The 27,103-nt window shown below is 40.6% G+C and overlaps 1 protein-coding gene across 5 annotated transcripts in view; it reads right to left on the bottom strand.

Annotated features, from left to right (window-relative positions):
- Positions 1-27,073, bottom strand: part of LOC133642902 (uncharacterized) — a 34,162-nt gene extending 7,089 nt beyond the window's left edge. The window contains exons 1-5 of one of the 5 annotated variants that reach the window (XM_062037320.1): positions 20,448-20,579; positions 15,175-15,282; positions 12,463-12,642; positions 12,294-12,391; positions 2,284-2,340 (exon numbers count right to left, since the gene is read on the bottom strand). In XM_062037320.1, coding sequence (XP_061893304.1) covers positions 2,284-2,340; positions 12,294-12,391; positions 12,463-12,642; positions 15,175-15,208 — 369 coding nt within the window. In that variant the 5' untranslated portion in view covers positions 15,209-15,282; positions 20,448-20,579. Of the gene's footprint in view, positions 1-2,283; positions 2,341-3,562; positions 4,055-12,293; positions 12,392-12,462; positions 12,643-15,174; positions 15,551-20,447; positions 20,595-26,951 lie in introns of those variants that run through there. The other 4 variants (XM_062037319.1, XR_009824623.1, XR_009824624.1 and 1 more) reach the window with 4 other exon arrangements.
- Between the last annotated feature and the right edge of the window lie 30 nt (positions 27,074-27,103).

The raw sequence follows: 27,103 nt of genomic DNA on the forward strand, positions 1-27,103 counted from the left end.
ATTTCCCAAAAAAATGCGACTTATACTCCAGTGCGACTTATATATGTTTTTTTCCTTCTTTATCATGCATTTTCGGCTGGTGCGATTTATACTCCGGAGCGACTTATACTCCGAAAAATACGGTACTTGGTTAATATTCAAGTCTCAAGATGTAAATTGAGTACGGTTGGCGCTTTTTGAATACTTTTATATTGGGTTTTATAGGCGGAATAGAGGACCCTCCATTAGCTCAGCTGTAAGCGGATTTTTATTTACGAGTTAGAATGCATTGTTAAAAAATCCATCTGTCGTCATGTCTTTCATAATGACTGTGAACGATAGGCAAAATTCCCCCCAAAAAGTGCAGTTCCCCTTTAAAAGCTCGGTTTTAACGTTGGCCAAATTTATATCGCACAACGTCTACATCAGTGGTTCCTACACTTTTTTCACCAAGTACCACCTCAGAAAAAAACTTTGCTCTCCAAGTACCACCATAATGACCAACATTAAAACACAGTAGCAAAGTAGGCCTAAGTATTCATTAAAAAAACAAGGCATAGGTTTTATTTGACAAGTATATTAAATGTTTTGGCCACTGTAACATTACACACAGTTTGAACAGTAACACTGTTTGATTATAGGAAAAACAAAACACAGTACTTTAAACAAGTGATTCTTAGGGGTACCGCTAGATAGAGCCCGCGTAGCAAAGTGGTACACGTACCACAATTTGAGAATCGATCATTTACGTCTCGCAACCCTAATTAACACTCTCAAAACATTTAAAGGCCTACTGAATTTTTTAAAATTTAAACGGGGATAGCAGATCCATTCTATATATGTCATACTTGATCATTTCGCGATATTGCCATATTTTTGCTGAAAGGATTTAGTAGAGAACATCGACGATAAAGTTCGCAACTTTTGGTCGCTGATAAAAAAAGCCTTGCCTGTACCGGAAGTAGCGTGACGTCGCAGGTTGAAAGGCTCCTCGCATTTCCTCATTGTTTACACCAGCAGCGAGAGCGATTCGGACCGAGAAAGCGACGATTACCCCATTAATTTGAGCGAGGATGAAAGATTCGTGGATGAGGACGTGAGAGTGAAGGACTAGAGTGCAGTGCAGGACGTATCTTTTTTCGCTCTGACCGTAACTTAGGTACAAGGGCTCATTGGATTCCACAATTTCTCCTTTTTCTATTGTGGATCACGGATTTGTATTTTAAACCACCTCGGATACTATATCCTCTTGAAAATGAGAGTCGAGAACGCGAAATGGACATTCACAGTGACTTTTATCTTCACGATAATACATCGGCGAAGCACTTTAGCTACGGAGCTAACGTGATAGCATCGGGCTTAACTGCAGATAGAAACAAAAGAAATAAACCCCTGACTGGAAGGATAGACAGAAAATCAACAATACTATTAAACCATGGACCTGTAAATACACGGTTAATGCTGTCCAGCCTGGCGAAGCTTAACAATGCTGTTGCTAATGACGCCATTGAAGCTAACTTAGCTACGGGACCTCACAGAGCTATGATAAAAACATTAGCTCTCCACCTACGCCAGCCAGCCCTCATCTGCTCATCAACACCCGTGCTCACCTGCGTTCCAGCGATCGACGGCGCGACGAAGGACTTCACCCGATCATCGATGCGGTCGGCGGCTAGCGTCGGATAGCGCATCTGCCATCCAACTCAAAGTCCTCCTGGTTGTGTTGCTGCAGCCAGGCGCTAATACACCGATCCCACTTACAGTTTTCTTCTTTGCAGTCTCCATTGTTCATCAAACAAATTGCAAAAGATTCACCAACACAGATGTCCAGAATACTGTGGAATTTTGCGATGAAAACAGAGCTTTTTGTATTGGACACAATACTTCCGTTTCAACGATTGACGTCACGTGCATACGTCATCATACATAGACGTTTTCAACCGGAAGTTTCGCGGGAAATTTAAAATTGCACTTTATAAGTTAACCCGGCCGTATTGGCATGTGTTGCAATGTTAAGATTTCATCATTGATATATAAACTATCAGACCGCGTGGTCGGTAGTAGTGGCTTTCAGTAGGCCTTTAATTGCATCCGTGATATTTTCTTTTATTATCATTTTTAATTGTACTGTTTAATTTCAGGCCTGGTGCCCTATATTTATTGGTAATACAGTACACCCATTCACGACATACTGGTCTCAAACGGTGTGTATATATGTTGAACGTGTGAAGTACAAACATTTGAAAAGGAGGAACAGCCTCCTGACTAAATGCTGTAAATTAAATAAGGCACACTTGCAATTACCTGCAATAGCTCTACGTTTTCCCAGGGCGACTGGGAGTTTGCCGGTGGCGAGTCCAACTACAACAGAAAACAAAAATAAAATGGTGTTATTTTTTTAAAAAAGAAGCCAAACAAGGGAGAAGATGTTGATCATTTGAAATGACAATAATCACAATATTAATGTATTTATTCTAAATTCTGTGTTTTCAAACAATGTTACCTGACCAATATTGTAGTTGGCACTGTTACAGAGTGCTATGTGCTTATGTAAATAACACCCCTTTTTTACGTGTTCAATGACTTATAACCTAAATGTGTAAATGAAACACATCGGGCATTTGCTCCCAACATATTTGCATATTTAATTAGGAAAGTGGTTTGATGGCGCTATCTGCAGGGGGGAAAAGGGTGCTGCAGTTGTGAATCCAGCAGAGAGTGCTGTCTCACAGGTCAAGTAACTTTTTTTAACGTGTCGGACTGAATGTAAAATTCAAGATTCAAGATGATTTATTGTCAATTCTTAACATGCACAAGACACATAAGAACTGAAAAGTACATTTTCGGCACAGTCCCACTAAGAGCAGACATACGTTACAGGGAGACAAGACGGGACCGCCGACGGAGCAGCCAATTTTACGGCGCTCCTTAAAAAAAGGTGGGAAAAAGGTGATACTGGGAAAAGGGGGAAGAGTAAAAAAAATATCAGTCAAAGGCTGGACCCACAGGGGGGGGGTCCAGACTGAGTCCAAGGGAAAAAAAACTCATTTGCAATGCACACATAAACACATTACATTTAATCACGACAAACAGAGGGAGGGGGAGTTGGAGCACAAGCGGTGGTGAAGGCGTGGGGTGGGGGTGGGGGTGGGGGGGGGGGGTGTGCATGTGTGCCCAATTATCTTGGGTGTGATGTTGTAATGTTTTTGTAGACTGAGGCCGATCTGCAAGAGTTCGACTCCAGGTGTTGTTGAGGGAGCGGAGAAAGATGCGACCGCCCTCACCAGAGGCAAGACAGAAAAATGAGGTTAATCACTGAAATACATTCTGCTGATGCTTCTAATCACATCTTCAGTCATGTTCCCAGAACCATTGAGTGTTTTGGGTTTTTCAATACCATACACCCTCATCCAGGTGTCTTAGCAGACCCTGGCTTGTGATCAAAGGGCTAGCTAGCTACCATGACTCCATGGATCTCCTTTATCAAGATTCCTGTAGAGTTGTGTGGTTTGTGTTCTACCGCTTTCACAGTTCAAAGTAGTTTATACGAATCAGGCTGATGCCGTACAAATGAGTGGTACAGTACGGTTTATGCTGTGAGTTTATTTCGAACATGCTTACAGGTACAATTAAATACATCACATAGTGCCAGTTTCTTGTTAAATATCCGAAAACGGAGTGGGAAGAAGCAGAGTTTATTTAATCCTACCCTTTTCCATTTCATAGCAACCACAAACTTCCTGTCCTATATTTTGACACAATTTGAATCCATAAATACATGTCTCAGTGAGTTAAATACATGTTAATTAAATAAGATTATCTAATTTTGTAATAAAATATATTTTTACATTGATACCATCTAATGAACTGACAATATTAGGTCATATTTCCTTTCCCAAAGTGTAAGTAAATAAAATACAAAGCAATAAGATACAAAATATGGTTTAAAAACAAAGTTCACATAATTTTATATGAAAAGTCATGCTTTTGTTCACAGTGTCCAACAGTCGGAAAGTCGTTCCCTCAGTAATTGATTCAGTCATGGGCTCACGGGAGTCCTTAGGGTCCATTTCAGCTGTAAATAACAAAATATAAATAACAAATGTCAGTGTTTATCTCACGGCGACAACATGAACACAACACATTAAGCATTAGCCGTTAGCATTAGCATCCGGTTCACTGGGGTTGAGGCTAATAACACAAAAGGTGTGCCACTGACTAATTTTAGAGCATGTAACAAAGTAAATAGTGAACATTTAAAATGCAATACTAGTTTGGTGCCTCATTTATTTCACATTAATCCTTAAACAACGACATCTGCTGACAAGACAAAACCTACTTTGAAACGTAGGTTTTACTGTCTCCCCATTGCAAGAACACAACACATATACACAAACACGCACACACAAGTGACAATAATTGAAGTCCGAATCAAGCGATGAACACTCAAAAAAACGTTTATAATAATAATAATGATAATAATACTTTTAATTTATAAAGCACTTTACCTTTGACAATCCCAAAGTGTTAGAGTTTAAAAGTATACAAGAGTAGTTACAAACACATAAAACATCTAAAAAAAAAAAACGAAATTAGCAGAAGGCTTTTCAAAGAAGATGAGTCTTAAAGGCCTACTGAAATGAATTTTTTTTATTTAAACGGGGATAGCAGATCCATTCTATGTGTCATACTTGATCATTTCGCGATATTGCCATATTTTTGCTGAAAGGATTTAGTAGAGAACTTTGACGATAAAGTTCGCAACTTTTGGTCGCTGATAAAAAAAAGCCTTGCCTGTACCGGAAGTAGCGTGACGTCACAGGTTGAAAGGCTCCTCACATTTCCCCATTGTTTACACCAGCAGCGAGAGAGATTCAGACCGATAAAGCGACCCCATTAATTTGAGCCAGGATGAAAGATTCGTGGATGAGGAACGTGAGAGTGAAGGACTAGAGTGCAGTGCAGGACGCATCTTTTTTCGCTCTGACCGTAACTTAGGTACAAGCTGGCTCATTGGATTCCACACTCTCTCCTTTTTCTATTGTGGATCACGGATTTGTATTTTAAACCACCTCGGATACTATATCCTCTTGAAAATGAGAGTCGAGAACGCGAAATGGACATTCACAGTGACATTTATCTCCACGACAATACATCGGCGAAGCACTTTAGCTACGGAGCTAACGTGATAGCATCGGGCTTAACTGCAGATAGAAACAAAATAAATAAACCCCTGACTGGAAGGATAGACAGAAAATCAACAATACTATTAAACCATGGACATGTAAATACACGGTTAATGCTTTCCAGCCTGGCGAAGCTTAACAATGCTGTTGCTAACGACGCTATTGAAGCTAACTTAGCAACGGGACCTCACAGAGCTATGCTAAAAACATTAGCTATCCACCTACGCCAGCCAGCCCTCATCTGCTCATCAACACCCGTGCTCACCTGCATTCCAGCGATCGACGGAGCGACAAAGGACTTCACCCGATCATCTGTGCGGTCGGCGGCCAGCGCGTCTGCTATCCAAGTCAAAGTCCTCCTGGTTGTGTTGCTGCAGCCAGCCGCTAATACACCAATCCCACCTACAACTTTCTTCTTTGCAGTCTCCATTGATCATTAAACAAATTGCAAAAGATTCACCAACACAGATGTCCAGAATACTGTAGAATTTTGCGATGAAAACCGAGCTTTTTGTATTGGATACAATGTGTCCGAATACTTCCGTTTCAACGATTGACGTCATGTGCATACGTCATCATACATAGACGTTTTCAACCGGAAGTTTAGCGGGAAATTTAAAATTGCACTTTATAAGTTAACCCGCCCATATTGGCATGTGTTGCAATGTTAAGATTTCATCATTGATGTATAAACTATCAGACTGCGTGGTCGGTAGTAGTGGGTTTCAGTAGGCCTTTAAGGCTTTTTTTAAAAAGCAGTTGTAGTCTTTGGGGCCTTCAGGTGCTCAGGGAGGGCGTTCCACAGTCTTGGGGCAGCAGCAGAGAAAACCCTATTGCGCGTGGTGCAGAGCTTAGTCCTTGGTGTTATGAGGGTGTGTGTGGATGTTAAACGGAGGGTGCATGAAATGTTCTGGGGGGTGAGGAGCTCCTGGAGGTAAGGGGGGACAGATCCGTGGATGCGCTGATGGGTGAGGAGGGAGATCTTAAACTCAATTCTGAGTTTGACGGGGAGCCAGAGAAGGGATTTGAGGTTGGGTGTTATGTGTTTCGTGTTTGTGCACCCTCATCAGGATCCTGGCAGTGCTGTTTTGAATATACTGGAGCTTCTGGATGCTCTTGCCAGGGATCCCAATGAGGAGTGCATTGCAGTAGTCCAACCTGGAGGAGACAAAGGCGTGGACGAGCTTCTCTGCATCTGCCAGGGTGAGTGAAGGGCGGAGTTTGGCGATGTTTTTGAGATGGTAGAATGCGGTCTTGCGCAGGTGATTGATGTGGGTGTCGTAGTTCAGCTGCTGGTTCATTTTCACACCGAGGTAAGAGACAGAAGTGGAAAGGGGGATGTTTTGTCCAGGGAAAGTGGTATTGGTGATGGGGGAGGAGCGGAGCTGTTGCGAAGTGCCGATGAGGATGGCTTCAGTTTTGGAGCAGTTAAGTTGTAGAAAATTGAGCTTCATCCACGCCTCCATCTCCTACAGGCAGGTGGTCAGTGCGGAAGAAGAAGCTGGGGTGGTTCTGATGTAAAGCTGTGTGTCATCAGCATAGCATTGGTAGCATAACCCATGCCTGCTGATGACACTGCCCAGGGGGAGCATGTATATGGAGAAAAGGGTGGGGCCCAACACCGAGCCCTGGGAGACACCGCAGGTGGGTGTGAGATTTCGCTTTGCCAAGGGCGACATTCTCGGTTCTGCCGGTGAGGTATGAGGCCAGTTATGTGCGTTTCCTGTGAGTCCAGTGGTGTATTGCAGGCGGTGGAGGAGGATGTCGTGGTCGACTGTATTAAAGATCCAAGAGGATGAGAAGTGATGGGCTACCGGTGTCTGCTGCCATCAAGATGTCGTTGGTGACCCTGACCAAAGCAGTTTCTGTGCAGAAACCAGACTGAAATTTGTCAAACAGATTATTGTGAGTGAGGTGATACTGAAGTTGTGCTGCAACAGTTTTCTCCAGAGCCTTTGAAAGAAATGGGAGATTGGAGATGGGCCTGTAGTTGGAGAGAACTTCTGGATCCAGGGTAGGTTTTTTTCAGTAGTGGTCTGATGACAGCAGTTTTTAATGCAGGTGGGATATGGCCAGCCAGGAGGGAGTGGTTTATGATTTTAGTGATGAATGTAGAGATGTTGGACTTCAGTAGGGCTGAGGTTAAGTCCTTGAACTCACCGTAGTTTGTTTACATGTACAACTTAAACCGACACTGCCACAGAAAGACGTGTTTTATGCCACTCCTTTTTTGTCTCAATTTGTCCAACAAATGTTTTATACTGTGCGTGAATGCACAAAGTTGAGCTTTGTTGATGTTATTGACTTGTTGGAGTGCTAATCAGGCATATATGGTCAGTGCATGACTGCAAGCTAATCGATGCTAACATGCTATTTAGGCTAGCTGTATGTACATATTGCCTCATTATGCCTCGTTTGTAGGTATATTTGAGCTCATTTAATTTCCTTTACTTATGTCCTCTGTGTATTTAATTTATATTTGTATGTTTAATGACACATTATCTGTATGTACCGTAATTTCCGGACTATAAGCCGCACCTGACTATAAGCCGCACCAGCTAAATTTAGGGGAAAATACAGATTGCTCCATATATAAGCCGCACCCGACTATAAGCCGCAGGGTTTTGATGTGTAATTACCGTAGTATATAGGGGTTCCTGCTACCACGGAGGGTATTGTCGGGACAGAGATGACTGTTTGGGAACGCAAAGCGTCCCATTTATTAACAATAAATCTTTCAATCATTCAATCAAACTTTCACATCTTTGACATGGCGAACAGCATTCGTGCAGAGTACAAATAATACAACGGTGCAATGTAATACAAAGTGCTCGCCTGTACGTTATCAAAATAACCAGCCTACCGGTATATGAAAAGTCAGTCTTTAATCATTGTGTCATCGTCTTCCTCCTGCGTACTAAAACCACCGAAATCCTCTTCGTCGGTGTCGGAGAAGAACAGGCCGTAAATAAGCCGCACCCTTGTATAAGCCGCAGGGACCAGAACGAGGGGAAAAAGTAGCGGCTTATAGTCTGGAAATTACGGTAATATTGGCTGCTTTTCTGATAGTTGTTTGTGTGCCATGTTGTTCCAGACCACAGCAAACGTTACCCAGCTTGCAAAGTTTGCAATAAATCCATTAGAAGAAGACAGCCTGCAGTTTCTTTTAACCTTTGGCCATTCTAAGCCAGTAATTTCCAGGAGTTATCTCACCCTCTGAGGTTTATTAATGTTTTCCAACGTTGTAAAAATGTGATAAATAATAAATTGTACTCGTCAGAGTAGTTTTCAAGGGGCCCTATTATACAAAAACTAATTTTATTACCTATTGGTCCTTTTTTGTGTATTTGCAGAAATATTTATTAAAAAATGCTGCCCTCCTTTATACTTCCTCCAAACTAACCCTTTGGATTTTGCCCAATTAGTGACATGCATGTGCATGTATGAGCCATTGAGTTGTTGCCATTTCTAATACAATTTAGCGTGTAGTTCAACGAGTCCGCCATTGTAGTCCCACGCTGTAGCCAATAAGCTCCTTTTTCTCTATCCCCTTGTTGTGGGGCAGACTGGCTCGTACGTGCACATGCATCCTCAGCTGTCGCCATTTTTATAATGTCAGTAGACTCGATATGGAAGTGCTAAAAACTACAACATGGGGAGAAAACGCAGTCAAAATGGAGGCACGCTATTTAAAACCTATCCACAAAACATTGCATCCTGTTAAGAGACAGTCAGAAAGCGACTTGAAGATGGTCTGTAAAACATAATCTAAGCAACATTTTGACCAAAGAACCACCATCACATGTTATGTAGACCATAAGGAAGGGTTTTACATGTAGATAAAAAAAAAATCATAATATGACCCCTTAAATGCAACATACTGTAGCGATGTTTAGTCATTCTGCCTTATTCTGCCATTACAATACTTTTTACCTTTGACTATTTTGTGAAGAAGATACACTACTTTTACTCCCTTTTACTTTCTTTCCAATCGCTACCTTTATTTATATTATGATTTATAATCTATTGATTAGTGCTAGCAAAGACCTATTTGTTTGACTCGTCGACCAGCCTTCTTCCAGCGGGCACTGTCACGCGACTCCATCCCACCAATCAAACGGCGCCCTGCATACGACATCATTTGCAGGCAAAGAAGAACACGCCGGTGGTGGGAGGGACTGACACTGTTTACACCAACAAGCAGAAAATACAGGTATTGAAACTGAAATAAATCTGTATTTTTAAAGTACATGTGTGGGGGGGCGTGGCCTGCGGACCTGCAGTGAAGCGGGGTGTGCCAGCGCCGGCTTCGAAATTAGCGACAGGTGCGTAGATGGCACACCTGGGCCTGTTTATCTAATCACCGGTCGCTCTGTTAAAGAGCAGCAGCCGGGAAGGAGAGGGGTTGCTGATGATGGAGAACGAGTATGAGCACGAGCATGGGAGAGAGCGAGGACTGACACGTAGTACTGACTGGAAAGCAACACAAAGAACATTTATTGAAAAATAAATAATTGTTCAGAACTATGAATGAAGCTGTCATGTCCGTGATTGGTGGTCTAAAGCAGTGATCCGGACCGGTCAGAGCTTGAAAATTTGTCCCACGGACCGGGTGGGTGGGGGGGGTAGTAAAAAAAAAAAATTTTTTTTTTTTTTTTTTTTTTTGTCATAAAGAAATACAATCGTGTGCTTACGGACTGTATCCCTGCAGACTGTATTGATTTATATTGATATATAATGTATATATTGTGTTTTTTATGTTGATTTAATAAAAAAATAAAATAAAATAAAATAAAATAAAAAATAAAATAAAAATTATTTCTTGTGCGCCCGCGGCCCGGTGGTTGGGGACCACTGGTCTAAAGAACCCGGAAGAGCAAGTCTTCCACAGCATGATAAAATAGAAAGCTACTTGTTTAGTAAGTGTCAGAATGTTCTCAAAGAGGACACTTTAATTATGTGACTTGACGCCAGCGGACGTATTTTAACACTGAAACTTTTGATTACACAATGAATACAGTGTAAAAAATAATGAATGAATAATAAATTAAAATTTACATTAGGAAATGAGAGACAACTATAGATGACAGACTGATCAATAACAAATAACTAACTGTTATAAACCCCCCATCAGATCCTGAAGACACTTCAAAAGGAAGTATAAACAATAAAACATTGAATAATGAGAGTATGTGAAAGTTCAACTCCTACCATTCCAGGTTAGACTTCTCACTGGGCTCTCTAAACGAGCTGTAAAGCAGCTGCGGTGTAGACAGAATGCTGCTGCTCGAGTCCTGACTAGAACCAGGAAATACGACCACATTAGTCCGGTGCCTCGGTCACTGAATTGACTTCCTGTTGCTAAGATAACAGACTTTGTGGTTGCGCTACTGGTGTACAAGTATTTTTCCTGGTCTTGTGTCAAACTACATCTCTGGCATGTTAGAACCAAATGAATCATCTCGAGCTCTGAGAACCTCAGAACCTGCCGGTGCCTAGAGTCAGGACCAAACATGGTGAAACTGCGTTTCAGTTTTATGCTCCTAAAATCTGGAATAGTCTTTCTGAAGATGTGAAACAGGCCTCATTGTTCAAATCCAGCCTGAAAACACTTTTATTTAATTGTGCATATGACAAATGGAAGCATTTTATCTACAGTATTTGATTTGAATTATGATTATTTTTATGAATATATCTTTTTTTATTTGGAATTATGATTTGATATTATTTTAATTTTCTGTAAAGCACTTTGAATTGCCTTGTGCACGAATTGTGCGCTATAAACAAACTTGCCTTGCTTACTTCTGTGAAACGTTTTGAATTGAGAATCGATTCTGAATCCAATCCTGTGGTGCCCAAAGACTGACAGCCCTAATCAGTGCATCCATCCTATCTGAAAAAACTTTTAACACCCAAACCAGCTCCAGACACCTCCGGTCCAGCAAGTCAGACTGCCTCAGTCCTCACACCCAAAACTAAGCTTTGCACGATTTGCTTCTGTTCATCTGCACTCGGGAACTTTCTACCAGACCACATCAAAACCCCAAACACACTTGAATCCTTCAAAAAAAAACAACTCAAAGCCTTTTTTTTAAATAGAAAATCCCCTCCTAAGCTCCTTTTCTTTGTTTTTAATCATTTACAACTCACCTTCCTGTTTTTATACCTTTAAACTAGTTTTTTAATAGTGTGCACCCATTGTTGCACGTTTGAGAGTTGTTGAAGATGTAAAGTACATTATAAATAAAATGAATTATGAATGAATTTTTTTCATTGTTATCATAGTTACAAAGTGAGCAGGTTGTGTTATGTGTGACCATGTGTGTTGACTTTCTGTGTCAGGTACCGTGAGTATGCAGCCTTGGCTGCTAAACATTTGATAGCTTGACCGTATGTGCGCGTCACGTACGTAACTTTAAAAAAATATATAAGCTTTATGAACCTTGGGTTAGGTGAACGGTCTTTTGGGCTGAGTGATTGTGTGTGTTGATCAGGTGTTTGAATTGTATTGGCATGTTCTATGGAGCTAGGAGCTAGCAGAGGAGCTAGGAGCTAGCATAACAAACACATAGGTGTTTTTATGCAGGATTAATTTGTGGCATATTAAATATAAGCCTGGTTGTGTTGTGGCTAATAGAGTATATATATGTCTTGTTTTTATTTACTGTTGTAGTCATTCCCAGCTGAATATCAGGTCACCCCCGGCTCTCACAGCATCTTCCCTATCTGAATAGCTTCAACTCCCCACTAGTCCTTCACTTGCACTTTACTCATCCACAAATCTTTCATCCTCGCTCAAATTAATGGGGAAATTGTCGCTTTCTCGGTCCGAATCTCTCTCACTTCATGCGGCCATCATTGTAAACAATAGGGAACTTTGCGTATATGTTCAACTGACTACGTCACGCTACTTCCGCTAGGGGCAAGCCTTTTTTTTATCAGATACCAAAAGTTGCAATCTTTATCGTCGTTGTTCTATACTAAATCCTTTCAGCAAAAATATGGCAATATCGCGAAATGATCAAGTATGACACATAGAATAGATCTGCTATCCCCGTTTAAATAAAAAAAATTCATTTCAGTAGGCCTTTAAAGCTTATTGGAAAGAGAAGATTTTTCTTGACTCACCTGCCTCGTCTGACGACGCATGTAAAAGTACACGGCCACAGGCAGCACCAGGGCAAAAATTGAAGAGATCCCCAACAGTACTTCCAGGGTGGCAACGTCTGAGGGAAAGAAAGACAAAAACATGGATACAAATCTCCTATCCTTTCTCCTCGCGCCTTAACATACTTACAGCTGCTTTTACTTTCTTTATTTTGAACACTTTCCTTTTGGGACAGTGATGGTGCCAGTGGGGTTGTCGTCGTTGTCGTCGTTGTCGTCGTTGACGGCGTTGTCACAGGCGCCGTTGTCACAGGCGGCGTTGTCACAGGCGGCGTTGTCACAGGCGGCGTTGTCACAGGCACCGTGGATCCTGGTGGCAGAATACACGACAGGAAGTCAAGATACTAGAAGGGGTACTAATAATTTTATTACATGCAATTCATTGATTGGTTGCTTTATTGTCACTTGTTGTATTCTTACTATGTAAAATTCAGAAGGCTAAATATTAAATATTGTTTTGTATGTATTGCACTATTTAATCAAATTATACCAATTTGAATATTTGCATACCTACAGTATCAACATCACGCTTCAAATGTGGCTGCTTCACTATTTTTCCCCCCCACAACATAGTTGAATTATTCAACATTCTTAATTTCCGACTGCTTCCTCATCGATATCACATCTCCACAGTGGCGAGCCTGCGGGGTGAGCGATGTCAAAGGAAAAGCGCGTTCAATCTTAGCCGCGACGATCAAGCAGAGAATCAAAGAGTTGTGATCGATTGAGTCGGGTGTTATCAGAGACTGAAAAAGCACTTTTGTCAGTATGCGTCGTGACAAAAACAATAAAACTGATCAGACGGATAGATGTTGATTGCACAATGCACAATGATTGGTATACACAAGCGATGGAGATGATATCAACAGAATTTTTTAAATTTAGATTAGATAATGAGTCATATCTTGAAATATAAGAACCATTATATGAATTTGTTTGAACTATTAAATTAAATAGGATTATTTCTTCCTTGTGGTGAATAATGGCTGCAGTGTTGTCAAGTGTATGATGTAATGCAAATGTGACTGTTAGTTGTTTTATTAACAGATAATAATAAATAAATAATACATGTTGATCTGTTACGGTAATTAATTGTTTTTTTATTCACTATTATTGATTTTATTATTATTAATACGATTCGATTTGATTTTTGGGGGTAAAGATTCGATTCAGAATCAATTCTCAGTTCAAAATCGATATTTTTTAATAACATTGGGTACCAGTTCTATAATTAACTACATTCCTCCATGAAATAGTTATTTTTTTAAATTATCAATATTATTATTCTGGTTTTTTCATGAAATAGCTCCGATACATTTTTATTTTAGAGAACTGGTTTTGTTTAGAAAAATTGTACCCAAACATTTAATAAAGTCAAATACAAATAAGGCAACAAGAGAAGTATCCAACACTTCTCTTTTCTAAAGTAAATCTATACAGCAGATATGATCATCTACATCAGGGGTCCCCAAACTACGGCCCGCAGGCCGGACCCGGCCCGCCAGCGTCCAAGTATAATTTTTTTTTTTTTTTAATAATTTTTTTTTCCTGTCTTTTCTTATCCACTTGTACCACTTGCTACTCACGGTGTCTCCTAGCCGCTCAGGCAAATCATATTGTTTAAAAATGCATTTTCTCATCCATAACTTGACATCATCGCGCGCGCGGAAATTGCGCTATATATATCTAGTATATATATCTAGTATATATACACTACCGTTCAAAAGTTTGGGGTCACGCAAACAATTTTGTGGAATAGCCTTCATTTCTAAGAACAAGAATAGACTGTCGAGTTTCAGATGAAAGTTCTCTTTTTCTGGCCATTTTGAGTGTTTAATTGACCCCACAAATGTGATGCTCCAGAAACTCAATCTGCTCAAAGGAAGGTCAGTTTTGTAGCTTCTGTAACGAGCTAAACTGTTTTCAGATGTGTGAACATGATTGCACAAGGGTTTTCGAATCATCAATTAGCCTTCTGAGCCAATAAGCAAACACATTGTACCATTAGAACACTGGAGTGATAGTTGCTGGAAATGGGCCTCTATACACCTATGTAGATATTGCACCAAAAACCAGACATTTGCAGCTAGAATAGTCATTTACCACATTAGCAATGTATAGAGTGTATTTCTTTAAAGTTAAGACTAGTTTAAAGTTATCTTCATTGAAAAGTACAGTGCTTTTCCTTCAAAAATAAGGACATTTCAATGTGACCCCAAACTTTTGAACGGTAGCGTATATATATATATATATATATATATATTAGGGCTGCAACTAACAATTAATTTGATAATCGATTAATCTGTCGATTATTACTTCGATTAATAATCGGATAAAAGAGACAAACTACAATTCTATCCTTTCCAGTATTTTATTGAAAAAAACCAGCATACTGGCACCATGTTGTGGACATTGGGGGTGCAGCATACACCAATAATAACACAGAAATGTAACTCATCAGAACTGAATCAGATATTGTACACGTTTCTGTTGTGAATAATAAAGGATTCATTTTAGGCTGCCTCTGAATAATAGCATGAAATATTCCAGCACCTTCATAACGTTTAGTTATACTAAAGCGTCACTCAAATCTAAATATATTTATATAGCTTTATCGGCCCGGCTACATTGATCCATTATGAAACCAACCTGAGATTATTTCTGTCCGTTACGTTTATTTCCAAATTGGTAAGCGTGCGTTTTCTCTCTCAAAACGGAGTCAAATGTGCCGGAGAAACATTATCAGTCCCGCGTTGCAACAAAGGCATAACGTTAAAGTTACTTACAAAAAAGCTGAACTCATGAATGCTTGTTGCCACTATGGACTTAAAAAGTTACTTACTGTGAGTTCTTCCCTTCATCCATGGCTCCAACATGTTTCCTTTTCAGGTGCTCCTGAAGCAATGTTGTACTTCCGTGCCATTTTGCAGGAAACGGTCTTCTTTGAATTCTTTAAAGTAAAGTGTTCCCACACTTTTGACGACTTAGGTTGTACACTTTTCTCCATTGAAGCAATAACCTCAAGATGTTTCTCCGCTAAACTATCGGTACTGTTTTCCTGCGCCATTTTTCGAATGTTTCCAGACGGCGTGGTCACGTGAGCTGCACATGACACATCATTGGCTAGCTTACGCCACCTCATGAGACGTAGCCTCACCGCCGCCCTGGCGCTGTTTTGTACTGTTTTTGTACTTATTTTGATTATTGATTCTCAGCTGTTTGTAAATGTTGCAGTTTATAAATAAAGGTTTATAAAAAAAATAAAATATATATATATATTTTTTAAATAAAATTTTAAAAAAAGCCTCCGCGCATGCGCATAGCATAGTTCCAACGAATCGATGACTAAATTAATCGCCAACTATTTTTATAATCGATTTAATCGATTAGTTGTTGCAGCCCTAATATATATATATATACACAGCCCGGCCCCCGGCCAAATTGTTTTAACCCAATGCGGACCCCGAGTCAAAAAGTTTGGGGACCCCTGATCTACATCAACAATGTGATTTGTCTGAGTGGCTGGAAGGGACAGGTAAAAAAAAAAATTGGACTTGATTTTTATGAATAAATGAAGAATCTTTACAAATAGGAATCGCGTATATTTGAAAATGTTTTTTTTTTTGACACCCCTACATGGGTTGCACGGTAGCAATGATTGTGAGCCAAGGAGCAGACGATAGCAGGAGACAGCGTGCGGGTACAAGGTATTAAATATAAACAAGACAAAAACACTTAAGCACTTGTGCAGCGAGGTGCTCGCCAAACAAACACTAGTGCATTTGGGAATGCACCAAAAAAAAAAAAAATTGGTGTCATGGCTGGTTACACCAGACTGTGCCTTTATGTTGGTGTAACATTTGATTTGGTATGTTATAATTATTTATGTATGGAAAGTAATTTGTTAGGCATGAATTATTATTTACATATTATTGAGTCACATTACTGTTATTTTCAAGTAACACATGTGTTGCATTGTAATCTATTTTGTTTTATACGGTCCCGCATTTCATTCCTACCTATTGTTTCCGTGGGCCCGAATAGGGAATGGACTGGGGAGGAGATAGAGAGGGAAAAAAGAAAGAGCGGGAGACGAGTAGAGGTGGCTGTGCTGTGTGTGTAAAATAAAGTGGAGTCAAGCGTGTCCTGCCTTTGTGGTACTTTTGCAGGGAAGACAACAAAACTATCTTCGAAACAACTCAACTGTAACCCGCCTTTAACCCACAGCCGTCGAAGTTGGCGAGAGACCTAAATATTAGGGTTACATTGGGTCCTCTATGAACACCTCTGTGTTTTGTGTTCATAGAGGTGAACGGCACCGTGTCCCCCCCCCCCCTCTCAGTAAGCTGTGGAGTCCCCCAAGGCAGTATATTGGAGCCTTTAATGTTCCTAATATACATAAACGACATGTCATCGGCATGCGACTGTGAATTGTTCTTGTTTGCGGATGACTCGGCCCTGCTGGTATCCGGCAAGGACAAGTCACAGGTGGAGAAAATCCTCAGTGCTGAACTCTGTAGAATTTGCACCTGGCTCGCTGACAACAAGCTATCCATACACTTGGGTAAAACGGAATCCATCCTGTTTGGGTCCCACATCAACCTTAAGAGAGTCAGTGACTTCACTATAAAAGTGGGTGACATTGTTATCACCAGGAAGGATGAGGTCACCTACCTAGGTTCCATTCTAGAGGCTAATCTTTCCTGTGATAAAATGGCAACCAAGGTAATCAAAAAAAGGTCAACCAACGAACGAGATTTCTCTATAGAATTTCCTCTCTGGTCAACAAAAGCACCATGAGGATTCTGGCGGGAACTCTCGTTGAACCCTTTTTCGAATACGCATGCACCTCCTGGTACCCTAGCACCTACAAAACCCTCAAATCTAAACTCCAAACATCCCAGAACAAGCTAGTCAGATTACTTCTAGACCTCCACCCCAGATCCCACCTCACTCCTACCCACTTCTCCAAAGTGGGCTGGCTCAGGGTGGAGGACAGAGTAAAACAACTTGCACTGAGCCTAGTCTATAAAATCCGCTACACCTCCCTGATACCGAAGTACATGTCAAACTACTTCCTTAACGTAAATGACCGCCATAACCACAACACCAGGGGGAGCTCCACTAACCACGTTAAACCCAGATTCCGATCTAACAAAGGTTTTAACTCATTCTCTTTCTATGCCACATCAATGTAGAATGCGCTCCCAACAGGTGTAAAAGAAAGGGCATCTCTATCCTCCTTCAAAACCGCAATAAAAGTACACCTCCAGGCAGCTACAACCCTAAACTAACACCCTCCCCGGATTGTTAATAATCAAATGTAAACAATAAAATGCAGATACTTTTTCTTATGCCTTCTGATCTCTCTCTCTCTCTCTCTCTCTCTCTCTCTCTCTCTCTCTCTCTCTCTCTCTCTCTCTCTCTCTCTCTCTCTCTCTCTCTCTATGTCCACTACTTGCTGTACATATCCTACCAAGTCAGACCTACACTGTTCCAATATCCATTTCTCTGTTCTCAATTGTTGATGACTGATGATAACAACCAAACCTAACCCCCACTTCCACACCCCGGATTGTAAATAATGTAAATAATTCAATGTGATTATCTTGTGTGATGACTGTATTATGATGATAGTATATATCTGATAGTACCTGTATATATCTGTATCATGAATCAATTTAAGTGGACCCCGACTTAAACAAGTTGAAAAACGTATTCGGGTGTTACCATTTAGTGGTCAATTGTACGGAATATGTACTTCACTGTGCAACCTACTAATAGGTAAGGGCCGACATCTGGGCAACTGAGCTACATACGGGTTCTCCGAGCCATAGCAACCAGACTGGCGTTGAAAACAAACTGTTGCCATTACTCTTTAACCTGTCGACCTACGCTGGTTAAACCCGTCATTCTGCCTCCAAAATGCCGAAAAACTGTGTTGTTTTTGGTTGTGCTAACCACAACTGGAAACAGGGAAAACAAAGGTTGTATTTTGTTCTGCCAAAGCGTGATAAAAGCCCACAGAGACGAGACAAATGGCTCGCAGCTTTACACCGGGAAAACGAGGACGGTTCTCACTGGAGTCCCCCAAAGTCCCGGGTCGTGTGTTCGGATCACTTCGTTTCTGGTAAATATAAGGAACAAAAATCCACCTTCTTAACCACAACTTGGCTATACCGTCCGTGCTAATGTTGTACTTGTTGAATTTGTACCTTATAACGTTCGACAGCTGAAGTTGTTGTTGTACAAAAATAACATGCGGTATATACTATATAGCAGACCTGGGCATTCTGCGGCCCGTGGGCCGCATCCGGCCCTTTGTGCGTCCCTGTCCGGCCCGCGTGAGGCCAATTATAAATTACAAAATAAATTTTAAAAAGTATCTTTGTCGAGTGTGCAATACAACGGTGCTGCTTTTGTTTTGAAAATCGTTATTTGTATTACTTCCGTGTGGACGTATGCGTGATTGTGAGTGAATGTGAACAACTGCAATTACAAAATAAAGTTGAAAAAACATCTATGTCCTGCGCGCAATACAACTGTGCTGCTTTTATTTTGAAAAGTATTATTTATGGGCGTGTGTCCGTGTGTAACCTGCGAGTGAAGGTGCACATGCAGCGACAAGTGATGCACGGTTTACACCCGAGACGCCAAAAAGAGAAAAGTTGATGAGGAATGCCGTGTTTTCAACAACACATGAACTGCAAAGCAACGTCCCCTCACCTAAGGTGCGTGCCTGCGCAATTGCGCACTGCTCAAGCGTCCGCTGCGCGCAGCAAGTATATGCCGCGCACCAAATCAAATCCCATCTGAATTATAAACAAAATAAACATATTTATTCTATGGAATTTTGCAATGCAACTTTGAGTGACAGTGACAACAAGCGGCCCTAACGGTGTTCGTCAACACCGTTCAATTGAACACCGTTCAATTATTGTAACATCTATCGAGATGCTTCGAGGACAGGAATTATATCGATCACTTTATTGAACAAAACTGTTTATATTCGGACATAACCACACCAAAAACATGAGTAAAACAATTCTATCTCGAAAAACTAGTCATTTTCTGCCGTACAAACCAGGCCAAAACCAACTTGTCATCTGTCACCAACACGCATAGCACTAAACCACTGGTGCGTTTAAGGCCACACAAAAAGTCGGACAACTCAAACACCACACAAAGTTACACTATGACTCCTCAGTCATACGTGTGCTTATTTTACTGTCATTTATTATTAATGTTAATTTATATATATTAGTCATGGAATGCTGTTACACACACTATGTTGAAGTATTACTATTATTATTATTATTATTATTATTTATCTTACGGTATATATCAAAAATAATATTGAGCAAAATTTAATTGAAATATTGTCGATGTGGCCCTCCAGCAGTGCTCGGGTAGCTCATGCGGCCCCCGGTAAAAATTAATTGCCCACCCCTGCTATATAGTCTATAGCCTGTATAGGCTTTTTTCGAAAACCGGTTTCGTTTAAATTTGCACTTAACAGTTGGGTTTTTAAAAAACAATAAACCCTATAATTTTCATGTTGCCATTTAATCAACTCGTATCTTAACCTAGCCTCACTGGAAATACTATTTACATAATCATACGCCATTTAGAACAGTTTAAAATGCCGTGAAACCTCGTTAAATGCTTTTTCTGTCAATGCTGTGTTCGCTGTGAGCTGGTTTGTTTTCAACGAATTCAATATGGCGACCGGTTGCTAGGGGATTGGTAGGCGGAAGTGACGTAGGTCCGCCCTCGCCTATAAAAGTCTCAATCAATCAATCAATGCCTGTCCTATGCTTTTATTTTGGCGGCTTTCCCGGTTTGTTGGGATTTTCCCGTGGCTGCTTCACTTCTGTCCCAGGGCATTTCCCTTCACCCGTTTTCCGTTTGCAACAAAGACTATTTACGTTGATACTTTTCCAACTTCGTTGTCGGGACATTGATGATGTTATCCGTTCACTGGTGACTTCGTTTCCCATTTTACGCTTCTGTCTGCGCCACATTTCCTGTGAGTGTTTTGCTGGGTTTCAGCACTTCCCTTCCGCTCTCGCATTTTGTTGTTTGCCTCTTAAATGAATAAATACCCCTTTTTACCTCACGCTGCAACCTCGTTCTTCTGCATCCATAAAATCACAACAACCTCCGACGTCTCCCATGACGCCCCGTTGGTCAACGCAAGACACTGGCACCGGCTATACTTAACTTAAGACTAAACACAAAACAGGTACTCTGGGAGACAAAGTAGAGCTGCTGCAGGACACTCAAAACGGAAGTACAGCTACAAAATAAGTGCGCAGGACAGGAAGTCAATATTAAACATGGAAAAACACTAAGAAACTCAAAATACGACGAGGGCTGGTGTGACAGGTTGTTACAGAATACCAGATACCAGACGTTTTAGAAAAGAAAAAAAAATAGTCCAAAGCCACGGGGGGATTCTCGTCAGTCCTGCTCTCTGTGGAACTGTCAGTTTGCATGTCCTTCCCACATGTGCTAAAGAAAACGCTAAAGAGTGCTCGCAAAACGGTGATGAGCGTTGATAAATATTTGTATTTGCATATTCTCCTCCCAGTATTGTGGATGTTTTGATGATCGGCACATAATTTGCAGATCATAGATGCAAAATAGATTGCACGCCTTATTCTGCTCACTTAAAGGCCTACTGAAAGCCACTACTACCGACCACGCAGTCTGATAGTTTATACATCAATGATGAAATCTTAACATTGCAACACATGCCAATACGGCCGGGTTAACTTATAAAGTGCAATTTTAAATTTCCCGCGAAACTTCCGGTTGAAAACGTCTATGTATGATGACGTTTGCGCGTGACGTCAATGGTTGAAGCGGAAGTATTCGGACACATTGTATCCAATACAAACAGCTCTGTTTTCATCTCAAAATTCCACAGTATTCTGGACATCTGTGTTGGTGAATCTTTTGCAATTTGTTTAATGAACAATGGAGACTGCAAAGAAGAAAGCTGTAGGTGGGATCGGTGTATTAGCGGATGGCTGCAGCAACACAACCAGGAGGACATTGACTTGGATAGCAGACGCGCTATCCGACGCTAGCCGCCGACCGCATCGATGATCGGGTGAAGTCCTTCGTCGCGCCGTCAATCGCTGGAACGCAGGTGAGCACGGGTGTTGATGAGCAGATGAGGGCTGGCGTAGGTGGAGCGCTAATGTTTTTATCATAGCTCTGACGAGATCCCGTAGCTAAGTTAGCTTCAATGGCGTCGTTAGCAACAGCATTGCTAGGCTTCGCCAGGCGGCACAGCATTAACCGTGTGGTTACAGGTCCAGTGTTTGGTTCGGTGTCTCCTGATAGTAGTATTGTTGATCTTCTGTCTATCCTTCCAGTCAGGGGCTTATTTCTTTTGTTTCTATCTGCACTTAAGCACGATGCTATCACGTTAGCTCCGTAGCTAAAGTGCGTCAACGATGTATTGTCGTGGAGATAAAAGTCACTGTGAATGTCCATTTCGCATTCTCGACTCTCATTTTTAAGAGGATATAGTATCCGAGGTGGTTTAAAATACAAATCCGTGATCCACAATAGAAAAATGAGAAAGTGTGGAATCCAATAAGCACTTGTACCTAAGTTACGGTCAGAGCGAAAAAAGATACGTCCTGCACTGCACTCTAGTCCTTCACTCTCACGTTCCTCATCCACGAATCTTTCATCCTCGCTCAAATTAATGGGGTAATTGTCGCTTTCTCGGTCCGAATCGCTCTCGCTGCTGGTGTAAACAATGGGGAAATGTGAGGAGCCTTTCAACCTGTGACGTCACGCTACTTCCGGTACAGGCAAGGCTTTTTTTTGTCAGCGACCAAAAGTTGCGAACTTTATCGTCGATGTTCTCTACTAAATCCTTTCAGCAAAAATATGGCAATATCACGAAAGGATCAAGTATGACACCAAGAATGGATCTGCTATCCCCGTTTAAATAAGAAAATGTCATTTCAGTAGGCCTTTAACAGACACAATCCACTTTGCACATGTTTAGTAGATCAACTTTGCACATGTTTTAGTACACGCAAACCTTGAGTAAATCAGGCCCTAATAAAAAAAAAATAACACTTTTGTGAGTGGGACCCTTTTGGATCTCCAATAATTTTAGTGGGATTTTTTTTTTGCTATTAAAAAGAGGGTTTTCTTTGACAAAACATAAACAATTTTAAATAAACCCTTTATTGAGAGGGAGTCAAGAGATTTAGGCGTTGAATAAAAAATATATATGTCTTATTTTTTAACATTTTTATGACTGAGACCAAATTTGAGAGGAGCCCTGTAGGTTAAAAAAAATTGGTTTTGAAAATGAAAAATATTAAAATACCCCTTGTATGATTTATATTTTCAGTGTGCGGCCCTCAGTGGAAAAAGTTTGGGCACCCCTGATTTAATGTTCATTGCGCTGCACATTTTTTTTAACGCGTTCCAAATAAATACACTGATTCATTGGTGGATTTTTCCCTTCGCCATAGCTGCAGGCGGAACAACCGGACACACCTGATGCCGATTGTCTTCTTTAGTAGCTGATGGTGCGACGTCGCTCCTACTGTTTTTAAATGCTACTTCCCATCCCTTTTATCTGGTAATTGTATATTATTAGCGCCTGGCCCAGTTGTTCCTGCCCCCCAGCCTGGCTACTTATTTTCACGAGGATACGGTACATCTTTTGCACAATCAGCCTTTTCATATAAAGCCATAAAGGAATGTAACGACCTCACAACAAACTTGAAAAGTCTGACAGATTACTCTTCATTCACAATTGAAGTTAAAAAGTGGCTTTGGAGCAATCAAAGCTGCTCACACGGTCACTAAGGTGGGCACCTTGTTTACATGTCAACTTAATGTGTCTTATATTTATCTATGAGAGCACTTTTGTTGTAAATTGTGAGGTGTGTCTGTTAAAATCATGGTTGTTTTTACAAATGATGACAGATGTGAACAAGAGCATGTATTGTCTTTGTGTGATGATGTAAATGACGTGTGGTTGTATTGTATATTAAAAAGGCCTACGGAAATGAATTTTTTTTACTTAAACGGGGATAGCAGATCCATTCTATGTGTCATACTTGATCATTTCGCGATATTGCCATATTTTTGCTGAAAGGATTTAGTAGAGAACATCGACGATAAAGTTTGCAACTTTTGGTCTCTGATAAAAAAAGCCTTGCCCCTACCGGAAGTAGCGTGACGACACCGGAGGAAGGACTGCTCACATTTTCCTATTGTTTACACCATTCGGACCGAGAAAGCGACGATTACCCCATTAATTTGAGCGACGATGAAAGATTCGTGGATGAGGAACGTGAAAGTGAAGGACTAGCGTGCAGTGCAGAACGTATCTTTTTTTCGCTCTGACCGTAACTTAGGTACAAGGGTTCATTGGATTCCACACTCTCTCCTTTTTCTATTGTGGATCACAGATTTGTATTTTAAACCACCTCGGATACTATATCCTCTTGAAAATGAGAGCCGAGAACGGGAAATGGACATTCACAGTGACTTTTATCTCCACGACAATACATCGGTGAAACACTTTAGCTACTGAGCTAACGTGATAGCATCGGACTTTACTGCATATAGAAACAAAACAAATAAGTCCCTGACTGGAAGGATAGACAGAAGATCAACAATACTACCAAACTCTGGACATGTAAATACACGGTTAATGCTTTCCAGCTTGGCGAAGCTTAGCAATGCTGTTGCTAACGACGCAATTGAAGCTAACTTAGCTACGGAACCTCGACAGAGCTATGCTAAAAACATTAGCTCTGCACCTACGCCAGCTCTCATCTGCTCATCACGACCCGTGCTCACCTGCGTTCCAGCGATCGACGGTACGACGAAGGACTTCACCCGATCACCGATGCGGTTGGCGGCCCGGAGACGGAAGAAGTCAAGGCGAGGTCGTTCGGCTAGCGCGTCTGCTATCCTCAAAGTCCTCCTGGTTGTGTTGCTAATACGGCTAATACACCGATCGCACCTACAGCTTTCTTCTTTGCAGTCTCCATTGTTCATTAAACAAATTGCAAAAAATTCACCAACACAGATGCCCAGAATACTGTGGAATTTTGGGATGAAAACAGAGCTTTTTTGTAATGGATTCAATGGGTCCGAATACTTCCGTATCAACCGTTGACGTCACACGCATACGTCATCATATCTAGATGTTTTCAACCGGAAGTGTGGCGGAAAATTTAAAATTGCACTTTATAAGTTAACCCGGCCGTATTGGCATGTGTTGCAATGTTAAGATTTCATCATTGATATATAAACTATCAGACTGTGTGGTCTGTAGTAGTGGCTTTCAGTAGGCCTTTAAGTATGTGTCCATGAAATGGCATTTTATGACTTTTTTCTTAATACTTGTGTATGATTTTATTGTCATAATTTTATTGCATGATTTTTGTATCCCTTTAATTTAGGTAGTCAGGGACTGCAGAAGGAAATTAGCTATTTAGCTATAATCTGGTACAGAACATATCTGTCTTTGAGCTTAATGTTTCTGTGCATTGTCCCTTTAAATAAAGACTAAAGTAAACTATCCACCCGGGGCACCTCTTTCCACCTTTTGTTGTCTCCCATCTTTGTTTTGTACTTTATCAAAATACCTATTTTTGTTACTCCTGCCTACAGCCTCTGCATCTGGGGTGCAGCGTACAAAACCGGAACACTTTTTATTGTAAATGTTCAATATTAATCAGATTATTGCCCAATTGTGTAAAAAAACACATTGAAGAATACGTGTGTGTGTGTGGTTTTATGTTGATATGTATTTGTTTTAAATGTATTATTAATGAATGTACAAACCCCGTTTCCATATGAGTTGGGAAATTGTGTTAGATGTAAATATAAACGGAATACAATGATTTGCAAATCATTTTCAACCCATATTCAGTTGAATATGCTACAAAGACAACATATTTGATGTTCAAACTGATAAACATTTTTTTTTAGTAAATAATCATTAACTTTAGAATTTGATGCCAGCAACACGTGACAAAGAAGTTGGGAAAGGTGGCAATAAATACTAATAAAGTTGAGGATTGCTCATCAAACACTTATTTGGAACATCCCACAGGTGAACAGGCAAATGGGAACAGGTGGGTGCCATGATTGGGTATAAAAGTAGATTCCATGAAATGCTCAGTCATTCACAAACAAGGATGGGGCGAGGGTCACCACTTTGTCAACAAATGCGTGAGCAAATTGTTGAACAGTTTAAGAAAAACCTTTCTCAACCAGCTATTGCAAGAAATTTAGGGATTTCACCATCTACGGTCTGTAATATCATCAAAGGGTTCAGAGAATCTGGAGAAATCACTGCACGTAAGCAGCTAAGCCCGTGACCTTCCATCCCTCAGGCTGTACTGCATCAACAAGCGACATCAGTGTGTAAAGGATATCACCACATGGGCTCAGGAACACTTCAGAAACCCACTGTCAGTAACTACAGTTGGTCGCTACATCTGTAAGTGCAAGTTAAAACTCTCCTATGCAAGGCGAAAACCGTTTATCAACAACACCCAGAAATGCCGTCGGCTTCGCTGGGCCTGAGCTCATCTAAGATGGACTGATACAAAGTGGAAAAGTATTCTGTGGTCTGACGAGGTCCACATTTCAAATATTTTTTGGAAACTGTGGACGTTGTGTTCTCCGGACCAAAGACGAAAAGAATCATCCGGATTGTTATAGGCGCAAAGTTGAAAAGCCAGCATGTGTGATGGTATGGGGGTGTATTAGTGCCCAAGACATGGGTAACTTACACATCTGTGAATGCGCCATTAATGCTGAAAGGTACATACAGGTTTTGGAGCAACATATGTTGCCATCCAAGTACCGTTACCATGGACGCCCCTGCTTATTTCAGCAAGACAATGCCAAGCCACGTGTTACATCAACGTGGCTTCATAGTAAAAGAGTGCGGGTACTAGACTGGCCTGCCTGTAGTCCAGACCTGTCTCCCATTGAAAATGTGTGTCGCATTATGAAGCCTAAAATAGCACAAGGGAGATTCCGGACTGTTGAACAACTTAAGCTGTACATCAAGCAAGAATGGAAAGAATTCCACCTGAGAAGCTTCAAAAATGTGTCTCCTCAGTTCCCAAACATTTACTGAGTGTTGTTAAAAAGAAAGGCCATGTAACACAGTGGTGAACATGCCCTTTCCCAACTACTTTGGCACATGTTGCAGCCATGAAATTCTAAGTTAATAATTATTTGCAAAAAAAAAAAAGTTTATGAGTTTGAACATCAAATATCTTGTCTTTGTAGTGCATTCAATTGAATATGGGTTGAAAAGGATTTGCAAATCATTGTATTCCGTTTATATTTACATCTAACACAATTTCCCAACTCATATGGAAACGGGGTTTGTATGTATTTTATTATTCCATCCATCCATCCATTCATTTTCTACCGCTTGTCCATTATTATTCTATATTATAAGATTCATACATTTTTAATTTTTTTTGTTACTTGTTGGTGGGGGAAAACTGCATTTGATGTATGTTTGACCATTCCTGTTAATTGCATGTGTCTAAAAAACAAATAAACAATTGTTTAAAAAACAAAAACACTTACCAAATAATGCACAAACACTTTCTGCGGAAAAAAAACAAAACAAGATAAGGAAATTCCTAAATACAAATGAGGAAATTCCCAATTAGTACAGTTTAAATCAGCCCTGTTGGCTCCAAAACGGCCCAAAAGGGTCATTTCCATTACAAGTCATG

This window comes from Entelurus aequoreus, linkage group LG25, assembly GCF_033978785.1.
Source record: "Entelurus aequoreus isolate RoL-2023_Sb linkage group LG25, RoL_Eaeq_v1.1, whole genome shotgun sequence".
Taxonomy (NCBI): Eukaryota; Metazoa; Chordata; class Actinopteri; order Syngnathiformes; family Syngnathidae; genus Entelurus; species Entelurus aequoreus.